Here is a 25,531-nt window from a genome sequence, read left to right on the forward strand (position 1 = left end):
GAAACGTTCGAAAGAGAACGAACGAAAGGGTGTAAGATACCAGCAATCTCGCTCTCCTACCAGAACTGCTGGGCCAAAACTAAGAACACATCATTAAGGTTCCTTATTTCTCGTTTCACTCACAATGTATTCTTATGTTTTGGCTCTTCGCTTAACGAATCTAACAACCATGCGCGAAAAAACCGGCTGAAAGAGCTTTCAAATAAAACGGCAGCGAGACACATTCGATAAGGATTGAGCTTTTAAGCAGCCGCCGGTAGAAATAGCATAACCCCCAATGTACTCATAGTTGCTGCAAAGAGAAACGAATAAATAATAAAACCAACTGGGTAACTTTAAGTTATGGTTTTGTTTATTCGATAAAAACATAAGTAAATGAAAACACATACGAGGCACTCTCTTATTTGCGGTATACTACTATAATTTCATGGTGATTTTATTTAGTGTTAATAGTTAATAGAGTTTGTTTTTCTCAACTAACAACTAGCATAAACACCAAAAATCTGCGAACATTAATAACCTTATCTTTTTCCTTGCTCTCCTTCATAAATCTGTTCAAATCTGGTGTATGTGTGGGCGATCTTTTCAGGTCCTAACAGTGTAAATCCTCGCTTGTTTTCCATTCTTTTAATATTCGCATCCATTGTTTTGGCCGTGCAGAGCTGTCGTTCAGTAGCAATTCTACTCTAAACCTAACAAAGACTTTATTGCCTTAAATAAATTGCTTTTGCTTACTAGGAAAGAAGGTGGAAGTTGCAAAATTACACAAAATACAGTAACGAAAACGAATTAAAAAGCATTGCACAGCGTTGATGAAGGATAAGAGATCAAGGATAGATCATCATCTATCCTTTACAAGAGGCTGTGGGGATTGGCAGACTTGTTGGGAGCGCGCCAGGCAAGGCAGAAGGCGGATGTGAGGTGTCAGCGACTTTTGGGTTCTGGAATTCATTCATGCTCCTTGCACCTTGCTGGTGAACTAACGGATGCCAGTTCCGAAAGCAACAGTTAGAGGCTCTAAACGACCCCTGAACATTGTCGCGATCGAAACGCACTCTTCCGCTCCCGAAATGGGGGCTGATGACGGTGTGATGCTGACGGGAAAAACCCCGCCACAGGAAATGTCAATTGCAGGCGAAACACGCCCGGAAGCCAACCCTTTGTTGGCCCGTCCGCCTGATGCTTCGAATCTAAACTTCGAACGTTTTGTAACTGCTCACCAAAGAGGTTACAAAAAAGACATCTAAATGGAGCAAATTAGAATAACGGTCTAATTAATATCATCTCTCCCCGGGGGCTAAGTAGAGGGACACGTTCGAAGCCAAAACAAACAACAATTAGCAGCACGCCATTAGCCAATTCCACAAATGAACCGTTTATGCAAATGCATGATTAGTACAATTCACTTTCTTCGACAACAGGCCAACAAGCAAGCAATCAATCCTTCGGTTAAATCATGCAAACACACGGGAAGGGATCATTTAGTTAAAAGACAAACTAAACACTCAATCGCACGTTAGCATTTCGATTATCATTCGCGTGTTCGCTTGGCATTGAACCGTCAAACCGTCAACGAACGAAGTGGGTTAATGGGTTCGGTTTTATCGTCGATCTTGTTAGAATCTAGCTCCAATAGCTTTTAATTTGACGAGAATTTTATGAAGTTCTTAGATATGATTCAATTAATATTGTTGAACGTTTGCTGCGCTCACCGTTGTTCCGTACGTTTAATTAATGTAATCAGATGTTTGGAAAAAATATTTGTTTCACAAATGTACCGGCCCGTAACACTGGAATGTATCGAATATTGTCCTCATTGTTTCTTAAACACATAGCTCCATACTCTCTATCGTTGGCATACGGGTTTCTTTTCCACAATACAAAACGCTCCATCCGCTCCCTGGCAGGTCGGTAACACTTGAAGCGCAGCATTATTGTACGCAATTTTGTTCTTAATTAATCAATCTTAATCTTAATTATAGATTGAGGTATAAAAATAACGATCCTTTGCTCCGATTGTAAAAAAGTTTACCAAAACTTACGCGGAGTAAGATAGAATGCATCGAGTATGGAACGTAAATGGTAAACACTTATCGAAAAAACCTTAACCGGCTCCTTTACAAGCTGTATCCGATGATTCCGATCCGATGTGAAAACATTGTACTCCCATTTTCAGGTGGGTTTTGATTTGCACCATTCTCGAAATGAGTACCATCTTCAAAATGCAGTGTTTGCAGTTTGTTCTTGATTGCAAAGGCGCAGTGGATAGATTCATCGTTAAAGAATAAGAGTCGAAGAGAAAACGTGTGTTACAATCGGCCCTAAAGATGCGGGTACCAGTAAATGGCTGTTTCACCCTATGGTCGCCCCCTCTCGTGTTTGGCCGCTACGATACTATTAGTGATTTTATGTTGTTTCTACGATTCGTCCTACTGCATTCGGTAGAACTGTGTCGGGGAATGGCAGATTACACACAAACAATACAGGCATCGTTTCGTCGGTTACGAAGGATGGGAATGGGATTCGTCAGCATAAGTAGAGTTGGGTCAGCGGGACGCATAAAATCTGTTCACTCATCATACACACGCTTCAAACTAACATTGATACCTTGGTTCTGTTGGGTTTCAAGCTCGCGGACGATAAAACCGCGCAAATCATCATACGCCTGTTTCAAATTGTTATTCTGGATGACCACATGAAAGTTTCCGGCTGTAGTTCCTGTAAGAAGCGACGGGCTCGTGAAACAAGTCAACCGCTGGACTGCGCCACGCAAACATCCACACATACCATATTCAATCTCAATGCGAGCCGTGTTGAGGCGCTTCTGAAGGCTTTCCTCCGTCTCCGTCTTGCGTCCGCGGAGTCGACGTTCCAGTTCATCGACCGATGGCGGATTAACAAACACTAGCAGTGGATTTAACCGATCCGAGTTGCGAATCTGTTTCACCCCTTCGATCTCAATGTCCAGAACGCATACCTTCCCCTGATGTTGCACATTTTCAACTGCCTTTTTGCTGTAACGAACAAGCAAACACAAAACTCCATGAAACCAGGAACACAAAACGGGAAAAGTTCAACACATCCAACTAGACCGCCCTACCTGGTGCCGTACATGTTGCCACTGAAAACGGCCGTCTCGATGAATTCACCATTTTCGATCGCGCCCTGCATTTCTTCGACCGACACAAAGTGGTAGTGGATGCCATTTTCCTCTCCGGGCCGCGGTTTGCGTGTGGTGTGTGAGACACTGGCATAGTGTGAGAAAATGAAAGTTCAATGAAAGAATTCGAATCACCATGACACTTAAACTAAGGACGAGCCGTCCCCCAAAACGGAATACTCACCTAAACCCGAACGTATCGGGAAACTCCTTGAACAGCTTCTTCAGCAGGGTGCTCTTGCCGGAACCCGATGGGCCGCAGATCACAAGCGGCCGTGGTCCTTGCTTAACCATCTTGGTGAGATGCGAAAATGCTGTTGACAGCGAAATCCGGCGTGAAGCAATAAATGAAATGCGTTAAATCTCAGTCACGGCGAACGCCCTGTTTTCACTATTCCGTATTTCTTCAACTTCTGGAGACGATCCAACTTTCGAAGGAATTCGCAAGAGACAGTATTAACCACGTACTACTTCAAGCAACAGCTAGCCGACGAATGACCGCGAACGGAAAGCGAGATGATCACAACTATCACTCCCCACAAACTAATAAAAACGGTCAAACATGCACTTGTCGTATGGCTAATGATAAATAATGTCCACCTAGTGCAGCCGGGTCAGAGGCGCAAGACGAGTGTTCCAACACGCAATATTCAAACCAAACACGTCCTATTTACAGATGGGCCACCATCGCCTTCACCATCTTCCACGGAGCACGCTGAGTCATTTATTTTTCCGACCGTTTTCCGTGGCTCCGCTGGGACGAAATTATTTGAGGAATTATTTTCCCACCTCCACTTCACTCTCTAGTGGGCCCTGCATAAAGGAAGCAGCAACGGGCCACATTTATTTTTCTCTTGCACACCCGGGGCAGCTAGCCAAAGGTCGTCGTGTCCCCGATCGGGTACGGCCGCGTGACAGTGTCGCTAATGGCGCAGTTAATAAGCGCTCCGGTCTCCCCCGTGATCTCGATCCAGCGGCGTTTGGATATTGACTGAAGAATCGGATCGTGCTGTGAGCTAGTATAGCATCCGTGAAACACGAAACAGAACGAGCACGACCGAACCACACATTAGGATGGATGCCGTGCCGGCATGCGCAGCAAATCGGAGGCGCTTGCGCACGCCCTCGTGAACTTTTCCGACGGCGGAAATCAGGTCTGCGTGCACATTTTGTTCGCTTGGTTGCTATGTGCGGTCCGCGATCGCGTTTTCCGTTTGAGGTTAGCTTTCATGTTTTAGGTTAGGATTGGTTTCCCCAAAGGACCATTATGTATCACGTGGTGGTGAAATGGCCACCTGGGTGAGGCCAACTTCAACGGCGTTTTGGGCGTTTCGCCAAACCAACGCTTCTTTTATCCTTAGCTAACCGGAGCGAGAAACCCCAAGATGGGGCGCAACCGAGCCGAAAAGGCTGGTGTAAGTGCAAGATCGACGTGCAACAAGTATGGACGTCATCGTCTGCTCTTGTCCTATGCTAGGCGCAGGCAAATCACTAACGTAAACCGCGATGCTCGTCAAGTGCCGCGTAAAACGACGAGTTATTTTCTACGACATCAACTTCTTTCGTCAATCGCGTCGTTGCAGTCCGTGACATATTTGGCCAGAATCTAACATTGGGATGATGTATTTTGGGAACAATAATGCGTCCAATTAGAAGTGTCACATAAAGCGCACATATTCGTCATATTTCATGGAGTTTCGCATTGGCTTCGGGAACTTGATACGCATTAGTGCCAGGCGGAGGTGTGCAGTAAGGGAACCGCTGCTTTGGGCAGATGTCGGTTGGCAACGTACACGCCTTCTATTAATAGTGCGCACATACATGCATGTTTTAATAAAAGCAAATAAAAGAGAAAATTCAGATCATTCTTCTAGCGCACTACCATGCTGCGCCTACGCTGTGCTCTCAATCCATTCGTTAATGGGATCGGCAAAAGATTGAGTTTAAGTGTGAATTCACTTGGACCCAAGGACATTGTGGCTCACTAGTGCATGCACAGAAAAGATATCCATTGTCCAACCGGTTGATTCATTTTTGCTACATGCATGCCAGGATTCAGGTATGTTCTACATTCAGCGTCTACAAAATTTAAAAATAATATGAAAAACTAAAAAACGATAATGTCGGCAATGGTGTACCTACTGAAGCTACACAGCAATGGAAGTAGGCATGGTCAAGGGGCCAGCTATACTCACCCCTCGCAATTAGAACCGTTAGTGTTAGCATGATGAAGGTGGATTATGTTTGTTATGTTGCTGGAAATGTGGTTAGTTACACAGAGCCGCTGCCGTCGTTTTTGTAGCGGTCCGGGCAGAGTTGAGTAAAGCGGAATAGTTTTAGGAACGATGTGGATAAAGCGAGTGTGTTCCCTTTTCGCGTTTATCGTTAATTAAAGCCAATCGGCCAACCGATAGAGGGATGGTGTGAATGCGTGGTGCAGGCTCGAAGGTGTTCGCTTCGTTTCTACTACAAAACTGGAATACTGCGGTTTCAGGGTCGAAGGCTGCGTGTGAGGTAGAATACTGTTCCACAAAACCGGACTCCTCTTTGGCACAGATTAACAAAAAAAATCGAAGGTACGTGGTTTCGCACTACCGGAAGCACCACTAGGGGGAGAAGTGGGAACTTTTGCACTCCGTTCACTAGTTACCTTTGGCTGCTAAAAAGTGTCGGAAGTGTGGTTGCTTAGGAGGTACCGTTAAACTGATTTGGCAGATGAGATTCGCGTTCACGCAGGACCGTAGTGCTGGCAGCCGGCACCAAATGTTGAGTAACATCGAGGTGGAATATTCCCCGGATCGGCGAAGGTGTGTGCTCCCGCGGGCTTGCCGGCACCAGTGATGTTTTTGCACTAACCGTCGTGTCCGGCGCAGTTGGGTTCGCAACCGTGAAACGCACGACCCGATCTCGTGCAGTTCGTGAAGACTTTCCCCGCTACTGTGCGCTACACGCGGTCCGAAAATAAAGGTCCGAACAAATGAGCGTTGTGTATTTTTTGTTTTTATTTTTTTTTGTGTTTTCTTCCTTTCGGCGCAAACTGTCAAAATCGCTTGGCTAACTGTCAAAGCCGTCAAACTGGGTGTGCTAGGGTGACCAGCGTCCCGTTTCCGTTACGACGGTTACGAAATTTAATCGCACTGAAAGAGAAGAACCTTTTTATTCATTATAACTTCAAAGTTAACCTACCTGGAAGTGGAGACAGCACAGCTTCGTCATCCCATAGCATCGCAGTAATCTGTGCCCGTACAAAGCAGTTTGTTGGAGCAAAGGGTTGTCTACGGAAATGTCTAAATTGCTCGCTCTTCACCGTCCGACGACAATTTCGAAATTGGCCCCTTTGGTACCGGAAAGCAGTGTATCTCGTCCTTCCGGAAACGTTCCACAATGGCACGATTTGTTGCCTTCTCAAAAGCTTCCTGATTTTCGAAATGCCACTGGGAACGCGATGCAACTTTCACGTGGTTTTCTTGGACAGCCGATTTGGCAATTTCCGGCTGACCACGGGTTTGATCTGACCGATCCACTCAATCGGATCGTCCATCGAAACTATCATCCACTGCATGATGAACATTTGCAGAAGTTCTGGAAGGGCGCATATGAAAAGGTAGTATTGTTGCAGATGGACACTGAACCGAATCGTAAGCAACTCTTTTCTTGTATTCGCAGAACTTAAAATTTCATGGTTTGATCGGTGATGCTGACAAGGTTTTGTGTACGCTACGGGAGTTCAACCAGTTTAGGGCCTTTCTATTTGAACAGTTTAAAGTTAAATTGAAGAAGCGAATTGAACTTGAGGTACCACAAACGTTACTGTTCCTACCCGTCTTCTGCCAGTTCCATAAAATGTATTTTATTAATTCTTAACTAAAAATTTTTCAGCAACAAGATAGAGAAGACGGAGTTCACTGTAGTAACATGACGAACCACGTGAGTCGATTCGGAGATTACGACAAAAAGCTGAAAGCTACTTGCAAACGAGCTGAACGCATGTTCGACCAGAAGAATCACGAGTGAGTGATAGATTCAACGTTTTCACATTCAACCGATACAAAACCCGTCTTGTCTTTTTTAAACGATTTACAGGTGGAAAGAATCTATCACAGAATACCGTAAAAAAATTGACAAATTCACCCAGGAGCAGCACAAAAAGCAAAGTCAGCGTTTGAAGGCAGCAGAGGAAAACGACTTTATTCTGCGTTTTTATCAGCAACAGTTGCAGGCTTTACGACGAACGTAAATACTCGAGTTGGGTTTATTTGATGCACTGAGATTATTGTCTTTGATTTTATCGTAGAAAAATGTTGAAACTGAAGCGAAGATTGAAGGACCGCGATGCGTTGGTGCAGCAACGATTATCGTGTAACGAAACGCGTAAGGCTGCTATTACATCGCAATTGGTAGTATCGATGAATCGTTAGCCTTATGTGGTAACATTTATATACTAAACGCACTTTCTGTTATTTTTTAGCGCAAAGAACATTTTTTGATGCACTCCTATGCCTACGAACAGGAACGGGACGAGAAAAAACAGATTATGGATAAATTTCTTAAACAAATGACAGAAAACGTGCAACGCAGGAAAGAATGGGCACGTGAGCAGCATACGAAACTTGAATCTGATTTAGTACATCGAAAAACGATCAATTTGGCCAAGAAATACGAACGCCGGAGTAGACAAACGTTGGTAAAGGCAATCCTTCGGGAGTGTAAGAAAAGTTTTCACGCCAAGGATCCTTCGGCTCTGGAAGATCCAGCGTTACGACGGGGATCAATCGAACAGACTATAAAAGCTGCTCTAGCAATCCACACAGCCATCAGTCCGACCACCAGCAGCATAATGATCATCGATACTGCCAGCGAGTTTATTTCGGATTTGCGTATTAAACCGAGTGAACCTTTACCGTTGGATCGCTTAACGGTGCAATACGTGGTGGATCGATTGGCGGAAATTATGGAACAAATACTCCATCGGAAAGTGGCCCAAGCGTGCGACTTGATCGAAAAGGTTGCTACAAAAAAGTCCGACCGTCTACATAGTGGAGATCAAACTTTGCGTTCGTCACTCTGCAGCTATCAGAGCGATAGAACAGAGACTCGTAACGGACCCCTTCGTTCGAAAGTGTCTCTTGGACCAGTTTCTACGGTGGAAGAGTTCGAAACCGAATGCGTTCAGATGAGGCAATGTAAAAACCGAGCCCCGACACCGGTAACTTCCGTCACTTCGTTGGTCGAATGTGCTATGGGTGAACCGGAAATGGAGAGGGCAAACATTAGCAGGCTCGTGATACCGTTCGAAACGCAGCAAGAGTTGGAGAGATGCATTCACGGCGAAACTTACCCTTTGATACACATTATGTACAGCCAGCGGCGGTATCTGGAAGGTAACTGCTTAAAATATCGCCTAATCGTTGAGCCGTACGTTGAGCAGCGGGTGTTGGCGGCGATCAATCTGGAACACCTAACCATCACAGCCCACAAATCGACCAGAGTGAGCAAAGACAAACTTCTCCATCGGACCGCGGTGGGTTTGCTGAAATTTCCTGAAAATGATGTGGATTACGCAAAGGCAATCCTTGATGGAATTAATTACCTGTCAACGGTGGCGACGCGGAAAGTCGAAGAAATCCTTAATGAACCATAAGCACATGATTCTGAACAAACTTCTGACTAGTGCTTCAAATCAATGCATTTGCATTTTTATTGTGCTCTGCACTACACATAATAAAAAGAGTAACTCTTAACATTGTGTGGACCATCTGGAAATTGGCTAAACTAAAAGCTTTTCTAATCGGCCATCGTCGTACATTTTCTTGATGTCGGTACCACCGCCAATGAAATTACCACCGATAAACACTCGCGGTACCTGCGAAAGGGAAAGCCAGCCAAACCCGATTACGATTATTGACTGTGACAATACGATGACAACGGTGATAACGATTCCGTTGTTATCATTTGAGAGATTTCGAGCATGAAGCATCTCTTAACAATGATGACCACTTATCGCAGTTCACGCCATTGTAGGATGTGTTTGTTCCTGAAACTTACCGTCTTAGCCCCCGTTAGTTCCCCAAGGACCGCCTGGACCTCATCACCATCATTTCGTTGGTCGAGCTCGTAGCATGCGTACTCCTGATTCAGTTTCTTGAAAGGCTTTAAAGAAGGCGGGGAATTTGTTAGAAGTTGGGCTCGCGGAGTGAGTCAATGTAAACACTTTAATGTAATGACTTCATGCGTTCACGCTTACCTCTTTGGCCATGGTACAGTACGGACAGTAGGTTTTCGAAAAGATGACCACCTTATCCTTGGCAATTGCAGCCCTCACAAACTCGGCGACTTGTCCACTCATGTTTGCTGGATGCGCGCGACTAAACAAGGATCCCATCTGAATCGGTGTATGGTAAAATAAATGGTGAAAGTTGAATTCCAAACTTTGACAGCCAATATCGATCAGCGTCCGGCATTGGTAGTGGTGATATTTTCTGATATTTTTCATCGTCGATAAAGCTATATTTTACGTAGGTGCGTTGGCGCGTTGGCCAGTAAATTTCAGTACGATTGGTGTTCATTTTCCATTGGTTTTGTTATTTGTTTAAACAATACATTAACTCAACTGTGCGTTCTCTGCGAACGAGCCCGACGCTTGAGAATGACAGTTCGCAGCACACAGACACACAAACGCAGCCAACTAAGCTTTGGGAAGAGAGTCGAAGCCGTTTCTGCTGGTGAAAAAGTGTCCTGAATTTGGTGAATATTCCCGATAACCACTGCGCTTACTAAGGATATATGACCCCAGCCACGGACCGCAGGTAAGTGGCACCAAGAATTAGTTACAAGTGAATCGTGTAAATATCGTTGAATGTGTTTAACGTCGATGTAAAATCACATGGACAAACTGCAGAGCGCCGACCACACACCAATCGCGGCGCCATCTTTACTTTCATCGCACCGATTGCGATTGAATTTCGGTGGCAAAACGATTCGATTCATCCTTATGTTTCGTTATATTTCGCCGGTTTGGCAGTGTTCGTTTTTGGCCTGAATATTTTCTAAATTCTAAACGAGAAATTAAGAGACGTGATAAATGTAAAACTTCAATCATCTTAGCTCGAACCCTGGGCAACCTTCCACGTTGCCGGCGTTGGCACAGGAGTTTGCAAAAGAAAAGAACAACTGCAGAGAACAGTATAGAATATTTACCTAAATTTTTCGCTCGCACATTTACCTCCTCACCGCCCGTTCCCATGTACACGAATTTTCTCACAATGTGAATTGCCTTCGTATTATTATTGTTGTTCTTGAAGAATTCCGCTTTTCCGTCTTACGCCCGTGTTCCGGTAGTTAATCTCGTCGTCGCCGCCGCCGCCGCCTCAGTCGTCGTCATCGCCGTCGCCGCCCTACGACGTACCCGTTCACAATCATCGGTGTGATTGTCGAAAATCGAAAATTCACGTTCCGCGATACGCATACGCACACGCACACGCACGGTAGCACGGTTCCTCTCCACCGGAAAGCGTTCCGGCCGGCCCCCCACATAGTCTATTTCTCCCCCGGTTGGGGAAAGCGCTAAACAAACCGCCAAGATAGATCCGACGGTTGATGGCGGCCGGGATCTGCCCGGACCGGCCGGTACGTTTAAACTGTTCATCGGCAACGTGGAAGAGAAAACGGCGCCGTCCGAGCTGCGGCCGCTGTTCGAAAAGTACGGTACGGTGGTCGAGTGCGACGTGGTGAAGAATTTCGGCTTCGTCCACATGGAGAACGAGGATCAGGGCCGCGAAGCGATTCAGCACCTAAACGGGTATGTGATCGGCGGGCAGGCTATCAAGGTGGAGGCGGCCCGGAGCCGCCGGGCCCCGAACGCCAACACGACGAAGATCTTCGTCGGCAATCTGACAGACAAGACGCGCGCCCCGCAAGTTCGCGAGCTGTTTCAGAAGTTCGGTGCCGTCGTCGAGTGCGATATCGTGCGCAACTACGGCTTCGTACATCTCGATCCGACCGGTGACGTGAACGAAGCGATCCAGCACCTAAACGGTATGATGGTGGACGGCCAACCGATGAAGGTGCAGGTGTCCACCAGCCGCGTCCGGCCGAAGCCGGGCATGGGCGACCCGGAACAGTGCTACCGGTGCGGTCGTGCCGGCCACTGGTCGAAGGAGTGCCCGCGACTGATCTGGGCCGATCGTAGCTTCCGCGAACGCAGCATGTACGCCCGGGATCCTTATCCGCCGCCGCCGCCGCCACCCTTCCTTCGCGACCGTATAATGGACGGATTTAGGGTAAACCATAGAAACAGATATCCACTTCTCGCCTCCCCCAAACTCACTGACCACCATCCTATAATTGTTTTTGGTTTCCACTACGCTCACTTTGTCCTCCTTTCGCCAAAAACTGGATAAATTCCCGATTCCTAGTTTTACCTTTTTCAATCATACTTTATTTTCTGCTGCTTTTCAATTTTATTTGTTACCTATTATCACTGTTTGGGCTTTAAGTTTGGTTGCAAATCAATGACTTTTATTGTGTTTATTTTCTTCATACTTTTGGTTAAACAATAACAAAAAGTTCGTAAATTGTTTATTAAAAATCAAACTTCATAAATTTCATCACGATGCTTTCCTTTTCCGAATGTGCCATTCGTTGGCAGCACCTGAAGTAGGCGGTAAATAAAACCCGAGATGGTTTGTTGAAATTTTGTTGAAAAGTTTGAACACACAAACCATTTAACAACGTTTCACACAAAGTAGAGTTTACCGGGAACCAAAAGTGGCTAAAAGTGCGCCATACCGTCGAAAACTGCTTACCTATCTTTCTCTCTGTTTCTTTCGTCTCTCCAAGACGATGCTTCTTCCTGAAACACGAAGCAACGAACGTTGCTAATGTCGCTCCGGGGGACACATACTAATGGTTTGCTTTGATTGATTTTCTTTACTGTCCATCATTACGATGCGGCGACCAAACAGGACACATTCGACTACTATGATCGCTACGAGGATCCGCGCGATCTTTTTGAGCGCCGCTACGGTCTCCGGGGACGCGATTTTCCCCCCATGAGGCGCGAACCGATGCCACCGATACCGCCACTAATGCGGCGCAGTGTCACCGAAAGCACCCGCAGCAGCAGTAGCTACGATGCAATCTTTAGCCGGCGAACGCCGCCGCCGACCAGCCGTAACGGTACCAGTAGCATTAGCCGCGGCTTCGGCGTGTACGAGGACTTTAGCCGCGATTCGTTCGACGATCGGCGTGGTTTGCGTGGCCCGTCGCCCACGCACCGATACGCACCGTACTGAGACACAATGTTTTAGGGCGAAAGAGTTGTGACGGACCGCCAACACGAAATCCACTAACCAATGGAGGGTGGATTGGCGTTATGCTGGGAGCGCCTGGCAAAGAGCCTGCAGGAATTGGAGTGTAATGACGCTGGAGATGATGTGTCGCGGTGAGGACAGTTCTTCGTAGCATGCACACTCACGCGTACATTTGTTAGGAAGATATTCGAATTGAAGGAGGCGAGCACACGGAGAAGACGTCGCCCGAACATCATGACTTTCGTTTCCTATCACTGAACGATCTTCAATCTTCTCTTTCAAACGACAGCAGATTTCTTGAACACAGATACAGATAAAGCACCGTGGGGTATATAACTTAATATTTATAGCAGAAGAAACACTATCAGGAGTGTAGACAGCACAGCAGGAGGTATCTATCGTCCGGCGGAAAGGCTTGACACGATCTTATGAAACAAGAACCTCTCTCAATCATGTGAGATATTGCATGTATCGCGACGAGCGCATTGCTTTTTACCTGCCGGGGCATTAGATTAAGTTCCAGGACCATTATCATTTTAAAACCCTATATAACATTCTAAACTACATGGTCTTTTTTTAATCTTTCTCATAATTGTCCCAACCGAGTGAAGGACAGCAAGTGTCTCGTTACTTTGCCCGTATTTCATTTCGTAGTCCGTCTCGCCTTATGTGCGCTCTACAGAAGCGCGAATATGTTAGTTGTTGGGCCGGACACGGACAGACAGCCAATGTTGAACCCGAGTAAACGGCATAGACCGTCGATGGGAAGTCGACACAACTAAATGCTACACAAATGTATGTCGCCCCGATCACTTTAAATACAATTGTAAGATAAATAAGTAAGAATTAAAATAAAAGATATTTCAATTCTCAACCAAACCGGTGCATGTTTGGTAGGATAGAAGTATGATGAGATTAATCGTTCGTCTTTTATTTCAAGTACGGTAACCACTCACGTGAGACGCACAGCATCGTCAATCACAGCTGAACTATTTTACAAAATCGGCAAATACCTGTCGTTAAGGAACTCCTCTCTGGCTCAAGCGAAAAACACTCATCAACTGTTGTGCTGATTCACTTACAGCTCCTTCCAACCGTATTTGCTTTTATCCTTACCCTTATCCTTTTCCCGGTAATCCTTTCCCTGTCCCTTTTCGCCACCCGCGTACCGGTCCGATTTGTCGCTCTTCTCCGGTGGACAGTAGCACGAGCGTTGTTGCGCATCGAGATACGATTTGCAGCCCAACGTAAGCGTGCCAGTGAACAGCATTTTTGCAGCCGCTTTACATCCTACGAAAGAGTTGAACGAATATTCAATCTGCAAGGGACAAATGGCGCTCCCTACCTTTCACGACAATGTCCGTGACAACGTTTTTCTCGTAATCGTCACAGTAACGATAGAGGCACCGTTTGAAGTCCAAATCACACAGCTCCTTATCATTGTTGCATGTATCGTAGCAGATATCGTGCGCATTACAGCACTGCTCCATCTCGACCGCCGGCAGATACTCGGTGCTGATCTTCATTCCGAGCGAACCGCAACCATCCGACTGTGGAACGTAGAATTTATTCCGGGCCGGTGTTATGTCTGCAATTGGGATCGTAAAATGTGAACCAGGGCCATGCACATTGAGCGCTCGGTAATCACCTCCTGGACACTTGTAAATGCAGTTCTCATCAACGGCCGCGTCAAAAACTTCGTGAACAACCTTAAACTTTCTCGCCACATGCAACACGTTCTTCATCACGTCTCCGAAAACGGCTTCGGCCGCGATGATGGCATCGCGCAAGTTCGCAATCATGTTCGATCCGTATCCTGTGTAGGCGTAGGTGAGAAAGGTGAGCGAGTAGATCGCTACCTTCATGTACGGGATTTGCATCCTTGCGGGCTATCCACAAAATGTAACACTAAACTAACGCCACCAGAACTTTACACACAGTAATTGTGTAGCTTTCTGTTAGAAGTGTTGTTCTTACGGCACCACCTGAGCTGTTGATTCAGTAATAGAATAGAACCCCATTCGCGGTACGTCACAACTTGAAGCCAAAACCATCATCTGACGTGTTCCGGTGCAGTTGGCTACGATTTTCGGGTAAAGCATAAAGCAATTTCGCCACAAAGAACCTTTTTATTTTTAGCTTCCCTACGCTTCACGCTTTTCGGTAAATTAACTTATGCCAAAGTGCTACGCCGCGCGAATGAATCGGGCTAAGGTGCGGCGTGCGGCGACAACCGGGCGTGCGCGAAACAATAATATCGATTCGCCGGTTCGGTCGGTGTTTACACGGTGTTTTAGTCTTAACGGCGAATTAGTGAGTACGCGGGTCGTTGATCACACGATCACTCGTTGATCACTCCGTTTCCTACGCGAACAGGGTCGTTTTGGCTCTTCTTGCACTAAACCCGTGTTACAAACCCGTGTTACCCGCGCACCAAACACAATGGACCTGCGTTATCGCGTGCTGAATCCCGTGTACTCGTCGGTCGTCGGTCGTCGGCCGGTCACCAATGTAGGAAATACGATACGCGCTTCATTTATCGACGTAATCAGTAGAAATGCTTAGTTGCAGCAAGAGTTGGTGCATCAGTTGAGGATATGCAATCCGTTGCAGCTTATTCTGTTGTTACCTCAGCCGCAGCAGCTTGGTCGGTTTGGTTTGGGTTGAGTAAAACTTTCAGCATCTCCGAAGCAGTTTCGCTTCTCCATTTTTCACTGATTAAGGTTAAAGTTGTTTTGTGCAGTTTCTGTTGTGTATATATGTATGTATCTGATCTGTCAAAACCGCTTTTCGCCTTTCGCCTTTTCGCCTGCAGATTTATATTTTTGATTCTGAATTGAAACGATTTTTTACAATTGTCCATAATTCAAAATTTAATTCAATTGAAACAATTCAATAAAGTTAAAGTGAAACAAAAATAAAATAAGTGAAATAAAAGAAAATAGAAATCTTGCTCTTAGTCAAAATCTTACATTCTTAGTCAAAATCTTACATTATTAGTCAAAATCTTGCATTTCCAAAACGAAGAAAAAACAAAGAACTAGAAGAATAATCGAATCTGGGTAGGGTTGAGTCGGACCCTTCGGCTTGACGCTTTTGCACGCAACTTGTGTGCGGTGTGAATAGTTCATTTACAGCGGTACGGTGGAAATCCATCTGCAGGAGAAAAGTTAAACTAAAAATCTTAGTATTGTGGAACCGTACGAAAAAGGCGGTCATTTGTATGGAGACGCCTAGTATAGTAACTCATGCTAGAAAGCATGATCTATTGGCATTAAATTGTTTATTTTTGAAAAGAACATCTTTGAGGATTAATCATACCCTTGTGCGCCAATGGTAATGAAAAGGCAATATTGTTGTTGATATTAAATAGCAAGAACCCCTGTTGATAGAGTAGTAAGGGAGTTGTATAAAAAAACAGCGACACGCAATGAGAAGTGATGATTTCTTTGACTTGGTAACACATAACACGGTAATACCGATGTTCGTATACTCAACATTTATTTTCTAATGTTCTTGGTTGATACTTCTTCGCCCAATAAGCTTACTAGTTGTTTAAAATTAAGTTAAACATTTTCACTCGTCCACGACGTTAAATTCTTTCATCAGCTTGTCGGCACTGCCGGTACGCTTAATTTTACTTCTGTTAGGGGAAAGGAATTTAATATATAAAAACAATGAAAACTGTAGGAGTGAAAAACGGTGTGGAATCGTATCGTTTGGCTGATCATTCTTTGAGGAAGCAGGTGGTAGTGGTTGGAGCACCCATTGGCGAGCGATCTCAAGTAACGCTAACTTGCTACGTACAATCTCGTCTACTTCCAGCTTGGTTTTGGTAACGAAAGATAAAGTGGTTCTATCGATAAATCAAACCCAACAAGCTAGGGCTTCGTGGAATGTCCCTAGGAAAGTGCTGTTCGTGTCGTGTTCGGCAGGAACAAACACATCAGACCACCGCCCGCCAGCAAAACTGCCACGATGAAGGTTGGTGCTGGGCAGTACATATCGAGCAGCGTCGCGATCACTACGTTACCGATAATACCACCTAACCGCGCGGCCACCATCGATATGGCTACTCCAGTGGCACTGAAATTAAGGAAAAAAATTTATTATAAAATAAACTGCTGCTCCGACACCTCTCGTTATCCGTACCGTAAATTCGTTGGAAACACTTCCGTTATCAAACAGTCGAGCGACGCGTTTCCCATCGAAATGACGCCACTGAAAATGGCAGACAACGCAAGGTTCTGGTGTTTGTTCGTCACAAAGTACATCGACGCGGAGCACGCCCCGGCCGCCATGGTGCTGAAGACGAGGAAAAACTTCCGCCCCAAGCGGTCCATGCCCAGCACGGCAATCACATTCGTCGGCAGAGCAGCCGCCACCGTGATCAAGGACTCCAAAAACACGGTGCTCGGTATGGTGGATGAACAGACCCCCGACTGAGAGTGCGAGCCCATGCCAACGACGTAATCCGTCACCTGGCAGACCGTCGCATCCTCGACCCCCGGGTGTGCGCGCGTGAACTCGTCGAAGCGATTGAACAGCTCCGGAAACCACATCATGAGCCCGTAGTAACCGATGTGGAAGGTCAAGTTGATCGTAATCGAGATGGAGGTGAACTTGAGGATCGGCGACATAAACACCTGCTTGCTGTTGTCCAGAATGTCGTACAACATACGCTTGTACTTGTTCTTGATCGGCTTGGTCGCCGCTTCCAGCTCTTCGCGCAGACTGTCATCGATCAGGAGCTCCTTCACCGGGTAGAGGTCCTTCGATTTGCCCGTATTTGTCACGTAAATGCCGCGGAAGATGGCGAGCGCTTCCTCGAATTTGCCTTGCGACAGCAGAAACTTTGGTGACTCGGGCAGATACAGCAGCAGTGCGGCCACGATGAACGACGGAATGGAACAGACGAGCAGAAAGATACGCCACGAGTTGTACGTGAAGGCTGGAGTGTGAATGCCGATTCCTGGAGCGCGAAAGAGAGAAGTTCACCGTTAACCCGGTTAGGGAACAGACAGTTTGACGGCCGTTCTTACCGGTGGGAATGATCAACCAGGCAAGGCCCGCCACGAGCAAGTTGCCAATGGTCCAGAACGCAGCCATGAAGCTGAGCATCGAGCCGCGCTTCGCCTTGGGCTGGAACTCGGCAAAGTACGGCCAAATGACAGGGCCACTACCTCCTAAGCTGTAACGTGTAATGGACGCTGGTGAGTGAAGGTGGCACCAAGTAGTGGCCAGCGATGGTAACTTACGCGACACCATTCAGGAAGCGGAAAACCATAAACACCTCGTAGGTTTGGGAGAAGGATGATGCCACGATACACAGGGCGTTCATGATCGAAATGACGATCAGGACCTTCTTTCTACCCAGCGAATCGGCAACGCTTCCCCAGACATACGCGCCAAGCATCATACCGATGAATATGATCGAGTTCAGCCAGCCCTTGCTTTGGGTGTTGAGATCGAGATCGCATTGTGCTGAGGGCAGAATGAACGACATCGAGATGACGTCCATCTCCTCGCTGGTGCTCACCAAACCGCATATTGCTAACAGGATGTAGTGGAATCTGCCATAACCAGTGAGCTCTATCGCCTGCTCGAAGTCCGCCTTGCTCGAGTAGGCCCGTTCGGGGTCGGCACCGGCACCGCCCTTGGCTTCGAGCTGCTTGCTGACGGCGACGGTCCGATCTGTGGCACCATTCACCTGTTGCTGCACGGGGGCCAGAGATTTCTCCTGCAGGGAGCTCGCTACGACTCCCGCCGACGGATGATCCTTGCTGTCTCCGTTCGCTACTCTGTCGTCCTTTACATCGATATCTGTGAGCGGGGTGAAAAACATTAGTACTACTACCTACGGAATCTGTTCCGTTCGGCTCCTTGGGCACTTACACTTTGATAGGTTCTGATCCGTGTCACCTTCTACCATCCTATGTAGGCGAGAAGTGTTGTTAATTCACTGTCTTTTGCACAAGAAATTGGGGTATCCAAGTGAATAGAACAGTAAAAGGGATCTGAGTTGAGCTGTAGAGTTTTCGCTGTCGAAGAAACTGCAAATATAAATATAAAATATAAACTTTAATCTATTCGGCAACTGGCATACGACAGATAGCAATGATGAAATTACCGGAGCGAAGCTAACCGGTACGACGCTTAAGGAACTACACAATTGTACATTGTCTCTAAAATACGACCATGATAAGGACCTTACAAAACTACTGCGTGTTGCTAGGGCAACGCAATTCTTAACAGTTGTGAAATATTCATAATTTTCAGCCGGATACACTTCATTACTTACAAGATCGTTATCGGTGAATATCAATTCACGAAAATGGGGTACAATCGGTGTAATTTACGCCACTGATGGTGACGCTAATGGCGGGTAATGTAGCGAGTGTTAGCCTCGGTACAGCAGATTGACTAAAACTCCACTCCAGGTTAACGAGCCGCGAGAGTGATTAATGTAATTGTGCTTCCATTTCACAGTTCCATTTCCGACGCTCAACCAACCGAGTGACGAGCGAAGCGAATGTTGAACTATGCATTCCGAGACCCGAATGTTTTAAACATATCGTACAGACAGGCGGGCATTTCATCAGCAACTTTTAGATAAACATGGAAACTACTAATGTGCAGCTATTCTGAGTGCAGCTCCGGTGTCAGCAACAATTAGCAATAAATTAATGCAATCGATAACGTCAGTCGGGCGTTTAACAATTAGTCCACACGCCACCAACGTAAACGGTTTGCCTATTTGAAGTTGTTCAAGCTGTTTGGCTACATTAGCCGCTTTTTTAGAATAACCGGCTCTCAAGAATCGATCAATCACGTGCGATCGCCGGATCGTGGCAACATTTTTTTCCTAACACGTTCCTTTCTTACAACTTTTTTATTGTTGTGCCCCTTGCCACGCTGCAATAAATAGTAAACACGTGTCTGGATCAAATATGCAGCCACCGTGTTACAGATATGATTCCATATGTAACGACGTAAATGGCTGTGAGAAGCGCAGTCAATGGGTCTCGTGGGGACCATTGAAAAACCGAGCAATGCGGAAGATTAAGCTTTACGATTGTGTTGACAGTAGGACGTTGGAATTTGTAGCCCAAAACCGGTCCGGCCGGCTTGCATAATGCGTGCGTTTAGATTGGCAAAACATTGGCAGAAATTCGAAACAGTTATTCTGCGCGTGATGGATGGAACTGCCGCCCGTTACTGAATGGGTATGCGATTGGCTGCGATTTGTCTTTTGAATGCTGATATACGTACAATAAGATACAAAAAGGGACCAGATATATTCAAATATAAACATACAAATCCAGTACCAACTGGCCACGGAACCGGGTGGTCAACCGGCCGAAACTGGATCGAACCCGTCCACTCGGCTCGACGCCGGCTGATAGGGGGTGATCAAGAAACGGTATCTTTTGCAATCTCAGCTCGCTTTATCCGAAGCCTGGAGTAACATTTTGAAAGGGTAATTGCACAAAGTACCGATAAAGTCGCCCACTGAGCAACCAGACCGACCTGAGCCTCTCTTCGGACATTAGTGCTACACGATCGCGAGGTTAGTGGCTGGTTTGATGAACGTCTACTACACTTTTCTATATGGAATACACAAAATACAGCACGAAGCGTGCCTGGTGCCCATTTCACGGACTCATCCCGGAGAGCCTTAGGCGAGTTGTGTAAGCGCCACAAGCACGCAATAAGTCCGGTTTCGGGGTTACCTTCACATGGCGGACCGACTCGAGTGCCTCGGGCGGGGGGAGGTCCACTCTATTTGACGGTCAAGTACGCTCGCTCGGCTAGAGTTGGCAAGGTGGGTGGGCATACATTGATTAGAAAATTTGTTTTACTAATTAACCCATCAAATTACACTGAATTGCCTGAACCGGAGCCGCGGAGTTCAGAGCACGAATCTATGCATTCAACGTCCGTTCAAAGGCGCCTGAGCCTGGCAGCAGAATGGGCCGGAAACGGGGTGACGAAATGTAGTCCCGTCCACTGACGTAGGAGCAATTGCCGGACATCTTAATTCTTGGTGCTGCGCGCATTCTTCAATCATTGGTGATTAAATTGAGTGGCAAACCAAGGTGAATCTAAAGCCAAACAGAGCGCCAAACAGCCCCTCTAGGGAGCGTGTGTTTCGAAACAACGTCCGGGAGGGATCGTATCGTCTTAATAGAACATCCGTTTTCAGAATGAAGTGCGTTTCGGTCGTGTTCGGGAAGGGTAGCCTTTCGGCTTCTGTCGAGCACATAACACATTCCGTTTTCGGGACTCACGCAGGTTGTTTGGGCACTCGTTCAAACACCGGGACGATCGATCGTATCGGCGACACACCGGCTGACGTCTGGCGGTTCGGAAAAATACTATCTCAAAGCTAGTCTATTATTGTCCATCACCGTGTCTCGTCAGGCCTTACGCCTTGCAGAGCAGCGAACCCAGTTCCGGTCGAGTATCGCGTTAGAATCATTTCACATGCCTAGATGGGTTTCAAACGATCGTCGACAAACGGTCGGTAGCTGATAGCTTTCAAATTGCACTCCGGCACCGCGGCCGGCGGCCAAGGGCGTGAGAGATCTTTCGATCGAGGTTAAGCACCGTTCATGTTACGGTGTGGCTTTGGAAGCCACACATGGGGTGTTATTATCATGACGCGATCTGCCACCACTCACTTAAAACTATAGGTCGGTTTTCGAGAAGTTGTGTTCTGATAGCCCGATCCAAATGCACCACGTTTAGACATACCTTAAGTGTCAAAATGGATGCGGTCGACCGGTGTGCGCCCTGAAGCACCTTGCACTGCTGTTCGTAACAGATTCGCGGAGTACTGACGAAGCGGGCGGCAACGCTGACCACATTAACACCACGGCTGTGATAATGATCGGGCGGGAGTCGGCAAGAAATCGCCCCCAAACAAATGCTGCATCCGTTGACAGTAACCGACCTCCACGCACATGTACACGCCGCTTTACGGTTCAACTGTGATTCGAATCACAATACAATTCTTTAATACTTCGGTCGACCGGACAACGCGCTGGTAGATCGTTAATCGATCGTTACGGGAGCAACTCTGAGGCGTTCGAAAGCAGTTCGCGCGTTAAATACGATACAATGACCACACTGGGTGTTGCTCCCTAGTGGCTCAACAGGGACACACTCCACACACAGTTACACACGCGCCCGGGGCTCGATCGTCAGCTGATAGAGCGCAGTCGGGAATGGCAAGGAACGCGTAGTCGCGAAGTCGTAGTCTGGCCACGAGAAAGCACCTGGCGGATCGAACAACGCGAGTAAGACTGCGGTCAGCAGAGATCCTGCGACATCTTGCACTCCCTGTCCCGATCCTAACTGTCTACGCAAACAGTGTCCGGCGAGTGTGAGAGGCTGCCCGATCGGCCGATCAGTGGGCTAAACAGAGTCAGACGAGCGGCGTCTTTTGGAAAGGGAAACTTGCCGAGAGAGCTTACGAGACGGCCGCGAGACGGAGACACAGCACGGGAGAGGGAGAGAGAGGCGCTCGGTTTGTACCGAGGTCTGGCTGAGATGCGCCTGTACACCCCCCGAAGAAATCTTTAAGACTAAACGAGCCCGTGAGGGGATCGATTGCCAATACCGCACCAGAATCAATATGAGCAAAAAAAAGCTTACATCGGTGGCGACAGTATTTATCATCGCCTAGCAAAATGTGTGTTGCTTATCGGAGCTCCTTTGGGCGATCTAGACACAGGGCTGTGATCATCTAAGGACCTCTTTGAAAAATCCAGAAAAAGTTTGTAGAGGAGCCGACGGAGCGTAGATCAATGAAATATGAAGCCAGTTTTTCACTACTCGAAAAGTTCTTCAACAGTCGTAGTTCGCTACCACGTTCGACGTTGCTGTTGAGACGCACCTATTGACCTATCTAGTTCCGTCTATCGGCATTGGCTCTGACGGTTCTCTCCCTGTTCGCACAAATTACGCGTGATCGTTGAATAACAATGCCAAAATAGACATGTCTGGCATTGGTGGCGGGACGTCTGGGTGGTGGTCAAGGTGTGTGGTACCCGGAAAGATGACCTTGTAACCAGTAACGCTATAGCCACGTGGAACGTGGAACGTGCTGCTAATTGTATGGAGAAGCTGAAATTGCTGGACACCGTACTAATTTAGGTACTAAAGCGTCGGGGTTGGAGATAGTTAGCCACTATGGGTAGGTGCCCTCCAGCAATTGGGAACCAGGCCTTGAACCGACTTTTGTTGCCAACCTGCCCAACGACGGTTTCCTCCTTTCATACGCCCGTTAGCGAAAAGGAAACAATCACCCGTTGGACCAAGGAGTCACCGCGGAGACATATTACCCACCAGCGAGGACTGACAAAACGGACAACAAATCGGCAGGTGTACCGCGAGGGGGAGCCCCCCCCCCGGTCACAATTAGCGTATACTTTCTAATCGCACCGGAATCTCCCGTGAGCGATCGTCGATATTAATGTGACGTAAATAGCGCCGTACAGGTCTGCTTCGCAATCCTTCGTCCCACAGATGACTAATCGTCCGTGACAGACGGAGCCACGCGCGCTTCGTATCTCTCGCATTACTACTGCGTTATAGATTTTCACATCGCCCGCACGAGCTACACAGGAAGCAATTCTAGTTCCCTTTGCTTCCCAACCCCGTGCTTCTATCGCTATCGATGTCCAATTTTCGACCAAAAAATCCCCTTCGAAGAACCTTTGTGCGAATGGCAATTAACACCACCTACGGTTGTTTTGCAGTAACAATTAGTGGCTGATTTCGTCCGACCGTCTGGTTGGGTCTGTGCGCTGGTGGCGCTTAGGGAATGTCCGTGACATTCGTGCGAAGGGACGCAGGATGAGTCAGGCCCCGGGTTGCGGTCCAGAGCTGTACAGGCACGGGCGTCAGAGAAGCCGCCCGCATTGCCAATTCATTTGCATAGCAGGTTGAGGTGATAATCGTTTGGTGATGTTGTTGGTTTTCCCAAAAAAACTGACCAGTGGTCTCGTGGGCGATCGCGGTTGACAAAAACAAACAAACAACACACTCGGGAGGGGGGAAAACAATGTGTCCCAATGTGCAAACACAGCACGTAAGTTTCACAACCTAACTGGTTTTCGAATAGCTTGGGCATTTTGGAAGAAAGCCAGGGCAAGGTTGGGCAAGTTTGATCTTGACCGATCGCCATAGGTGTTGTATCGTTTTTTCCGGAGAGCTTACTTCCGGTTTCTTCATATCGGAAAGTGATAAACTTTCAAACTTACCTTTACTTTTGCTAAGGATCGTTGGCAACTGGTTATGGCAGATATCCACTACACCCCGAGGAACTACAACTAACTTCCGGCAACTTTGGCGGCAACTCTCACTCACTCTCTACGGCAGGGCGTGACAAAGCACGACGTACGGGGTTTGCAAGCAAACCTCGAAAGGTAAGATTGCTACCGTGGTACGCTTTTTATAGGGAGCCACGCCACGACTTATCCCGTGAGAAGCGTTCTCAAACAGACCAAGATAAAACGGCTTATCATACATCAAACAGTATCACGCGGTAGGCAAGGATGCCCGTTGAAGCGTGATCCACTCCGAGTCCAGAGCCACGAAGCGGGTTCTAGTCAGACCAAAACTAAAGGCGCCCAAAGGTCGGTTGCCACCGAAAATGGGGTTGTCAGCTAAACCGAAAGGAAACAAAGCGTTTCTGATAAGTGCGATAAGTAGTTGTCAGATTTAGGACTGCAAACGGCAAATGTTGGCAAAGTTATTTATAGTGTTATTTTTCTGCACCAGATGAATGCTCACACCAACTTCGGTCGGAGAGCAACCGTTGTTCGTAGGGGCCACGATAACTGAACTCCCAGATGTAGCCTCCGATGTGCTACAGTCAATGGCATCCATTTTTTAGCTCCGATATCAACGATTGCAGATTATCTTTAGCATATTGTCTGCCAGAGCCATGTGGCAGGTTAGGCGCGTCGTTCTGAACGTCGCGTGTTGCGTTGACGTGAGCCATAATCGAAGTACCGATCGAACCGCACATAACAGTTGCGCAAACATAAAATACAGACTGTTGGCTTTATCTTCGCTGAACGGTGTGTAGGTGTTTTTAGCTCTCTGTGGGGCTTTAGTATTGCCATGCCGGTCTATATTCGGTGGCAAACTCCCTTGAACTAGAACAGTCCTGCGATACTGTTACAATAGACTCATCGACCTTCAAAAACAAAACGTCAGATCGAATCATTAGAGTTCCAAAATACCAAAATAGATTCTGATCAGCAGTAAAATTATGATGTTCAAAAGAGGAGTTAACGATCGGAATAAGGTAACCTTCGTGGGGCATTTGCCCTCGATCAAAAATCACCTGGTCGTTCTCTGAAACCCTACCCACCATAACCGGTGCAGTCCGGTCCGTTTCTGGTGATATTCGGTGCACCCTCACCGTGGGGGGTGAAACATGATGCTGCTCCTTCCTAAATGAGACATTTTGTGATGATTCAGACGAAGCACTTCCGGTACAAGCACACACGCGTCATGTACAAAACTGTGGATAATCTCCTGGCTCGGGAACCCGCTGCTACATAGTCCGTGTTTTGCGAACCAACGTTTAACTGGGCGTGGAAAGATCGGCCCTCCGGTAGGTGGGCTTCAGCGCGGCACAACGTTGCCAAGCCATGCCGGGAACGGTGGCGGGATAATCAAATTTATTCGCCATCTAAATTTGTCACCCTAGTCTAATTCAATTTGTCTCAATTGGACTGAACGCCGCGGCTTGGACCGCGGCTTATCTGTTTTATTTTTCTGACTGTGTTCTGTGATGGCGTCGACACAGAAAAGTGGAAACGGATTTCATTTCCCGTACTTTCGACTTTCCACCGAGTTTTGTTCCGGGACGATCATTTATAATAAATGAGAAAAATCATGAGTGACTCACGGTCACGATCACGTTTCCACGTGATCGTGTTCGTGATCGTGTTGAGTGGCATTTGTTGACTTTATGCTGACGTTCTGCTACGACGTACGCTTATCGCGCTCAGCGACATCTAACGCCTAACCAACTCCC

At 47.1% G+C, this 25,531-nt stretch overlaps 6 protein-coding genes across 11 annotated transcripts; 2 read left to right on the forward strand and 4 right to left on the reverse strand.

Annotated features, from left to right (window-relative positions):
• Nucleotides 1–397: 397 nt before the first annotated feature.
• Nucleotides 398–6,100, reverse strand: LOC131206317 (uncharacterized). 3 transcript variants are annotated; one of them, XM_058198833.1, is made up of 6 exons: nt 5,811–6,100; nt 3,345–3,474; nt 3,101–3,247; nt 2,788–3,014; nt 2,608–2,718; nt 398–1,243 (listed from the first exon to the last, which is right to left on the reverse strand). In XM_058198833.1, exons 1-6 carry the CDS (start codon nt 5,935–5,937, stop codon nt 1,191–1,193), a joined length of 795 nt encoding a protein of 264 aa, XP_058054816.1. In that variant the 5' UTR covers nt 5,938–6,100; the 3' UTR covers nt 398–1,190. The 3 variants fall into 3 exon arrangements, with proteins under 3 accessions (XP_058054816.1, XP_058054818.1, XP_058054817.1); XM_058198835.1 differs by having other exon boundaries at nt 5,356–5,903; XM_058198834.1 differs by having other exon boundaries at nt 398–2,718.
• A 343-nt stretch (nt 6,101–6,443) lies between these two features.
• On the forward strand, nt 6,444–8,801 carry LOC131215169 (uncharacterized). The gene is made up of 6 exons (XM_058209555.1): nt 6,444–6,767; nt 6,827–6,955; nt 7,040–7,170; nt 7,244–7,393; nt 7,455–7,557; nt 7,671–8,801. The coding sequence occupies exons 1-6, from the start codon at nt 6,444–6,446 to the stop codon at nt 8,799–8,801; spliced, it is 1,968 nt and encodes a 655-aa protein (XP_058065538.1).
• Nucleotides 8,802–8,828: 27 nt separating this feature from the next.
• On the reverse strand, nt 8,829–9,591 carry LOC131216150 (uncharacterized). The gene is made up of 3 exons (XM_058210565.1): nt 9,405–9,591; nt 9,206–9,310; nt 8,829–9,023 (listed from the first exon to the last, which is right to left on the reverse strand). The coding sequence occupies exons 1-3, from the start codon at nt 9,540–9,542 to the stop codon at nt 8,928–8,930; spliced, it is 339 nt and encodes a 112-aa protein (XP_058066548.1). The 5' UTR covers nt 9,543–9,591; the 3' UTR covers nt 8,829–8,927.
• Nucleotides 9,592–9,862: 271 nt separating this feature from the next.
• Nucleotides 9,863–13,332, forward strand: LOC131205629 (RNA-binding protein lark). Of its 2 annotated transcripts, none has more exons than XM_058197814.1 (3): nt 9,863–9,966; nt 10,499–11,439; nt 12,124–13,332. In XM_058197814.1, the coding sequence occupies exons 2-3, from the start codon at nt 10,912–10,914 to the stop codon at nt 12,451–12,453; spliced, it is 858 nt and encodes a 285-aa protein (XP_058053797.1). In that variant the 5' UTR covers nt 9,863–9,966; nt 10,499–10,911; the 3' UTR covers nt 12,454–13,332. The 2 variants fall into 2 exon arrangements, with proteins under 2 accessions (XP_058053797.1, XP_058053796.1); XM_058197813.1 differs by having other exon boundaries at nt 9,893–9,966; nt 10,462–11,439.
• Nucleotides 13,190–15,227, reverse strand: LOC131205630 (group XIIA secretory phospholipase A2). 2 transcript variants are annotated; one of them, XM_058197817.1, is made up of 3 exons: nt 14,120–15,227; nt 13,817–14,059; nt 13,190–13,761 (listed from the first exon to the last, which is right to left on the reverse strand). In XM_058197817.1, exons 1-3 carry the CDS (start codon nt 14,349–14,351, stop codon nt 13,550–13,552), a joined length of 687 nt encoding a protein of 228 aa, XP_058053800.1. In that variant the 5' UTR covers nt 14,352–15,227; the 3' UTR covers nt 13,190–13,549. The 2 variants fall into 2 exon arrangements, with proteins under 2 accessions (XP_058053800.1, XP_058053799.1); XM_058197816.1 differs by having other exon boundaries at nt 13,817–15,031; nt 15,101–15,145.
• Nucleotides 15,228–15,965: 738 nt separating this feature from the next.
• Nucleotides 15,966–23,891, reverse strand: LOC131216649 (synaptic vesicle glycoprotein 2C-like). 2 transcript variants are annotated; one of them, XM_058211202.1, is made up of 6 exons: nt 23,742–23,891; nt 18,367–18,524; nt 17,730–18,294; nt 17,514–17,662; nt 16,624–17,443; nt 15,966–16,557 (listed from the first exon to the last, which is right to left on the reverse strand). In XM_058211202.1, the coding sequence occupies exons 2-6, from the start codon at nt 18,401–18,403 to the stop codon at nt 16,374–16,376; spliced, it is 1,755 nt and encodes a 584-aa protein (XP_058067185.1). In that variant the 5' UTR covers nt 18,404–18,524; nt 23,742–23,891; the 3' UTR covers nt 15,966–16,373. The 2 variants fall into 2 exon arrangements, with proteins under 2 accessions (XP_058067185.1, XP_058067193.1); XM_058211210.1 differs by lacking the exon at nt 23,742–23,891 and adding an exon at nt 21,229–21,593.
• Nucleotides 23,892–25,531: the final 1,640 nt, after the last annotated feature.

The sequence above is a fragment of the Anopheles bellator genome, chromosome 1 (assembly GCF_943735745.2).
Source record: "Anopheles bellator chromosome 1, idAnoBellAS_SP24_06.2, whole genome shotgun sequence".
NCBI classification, from domain to species: domain Eukaryota; kingdom Metazoa; phylum Arthropoda; class Insecta; order Diptera; family Culicidae; genus Anopheles; species Anopheles bellator.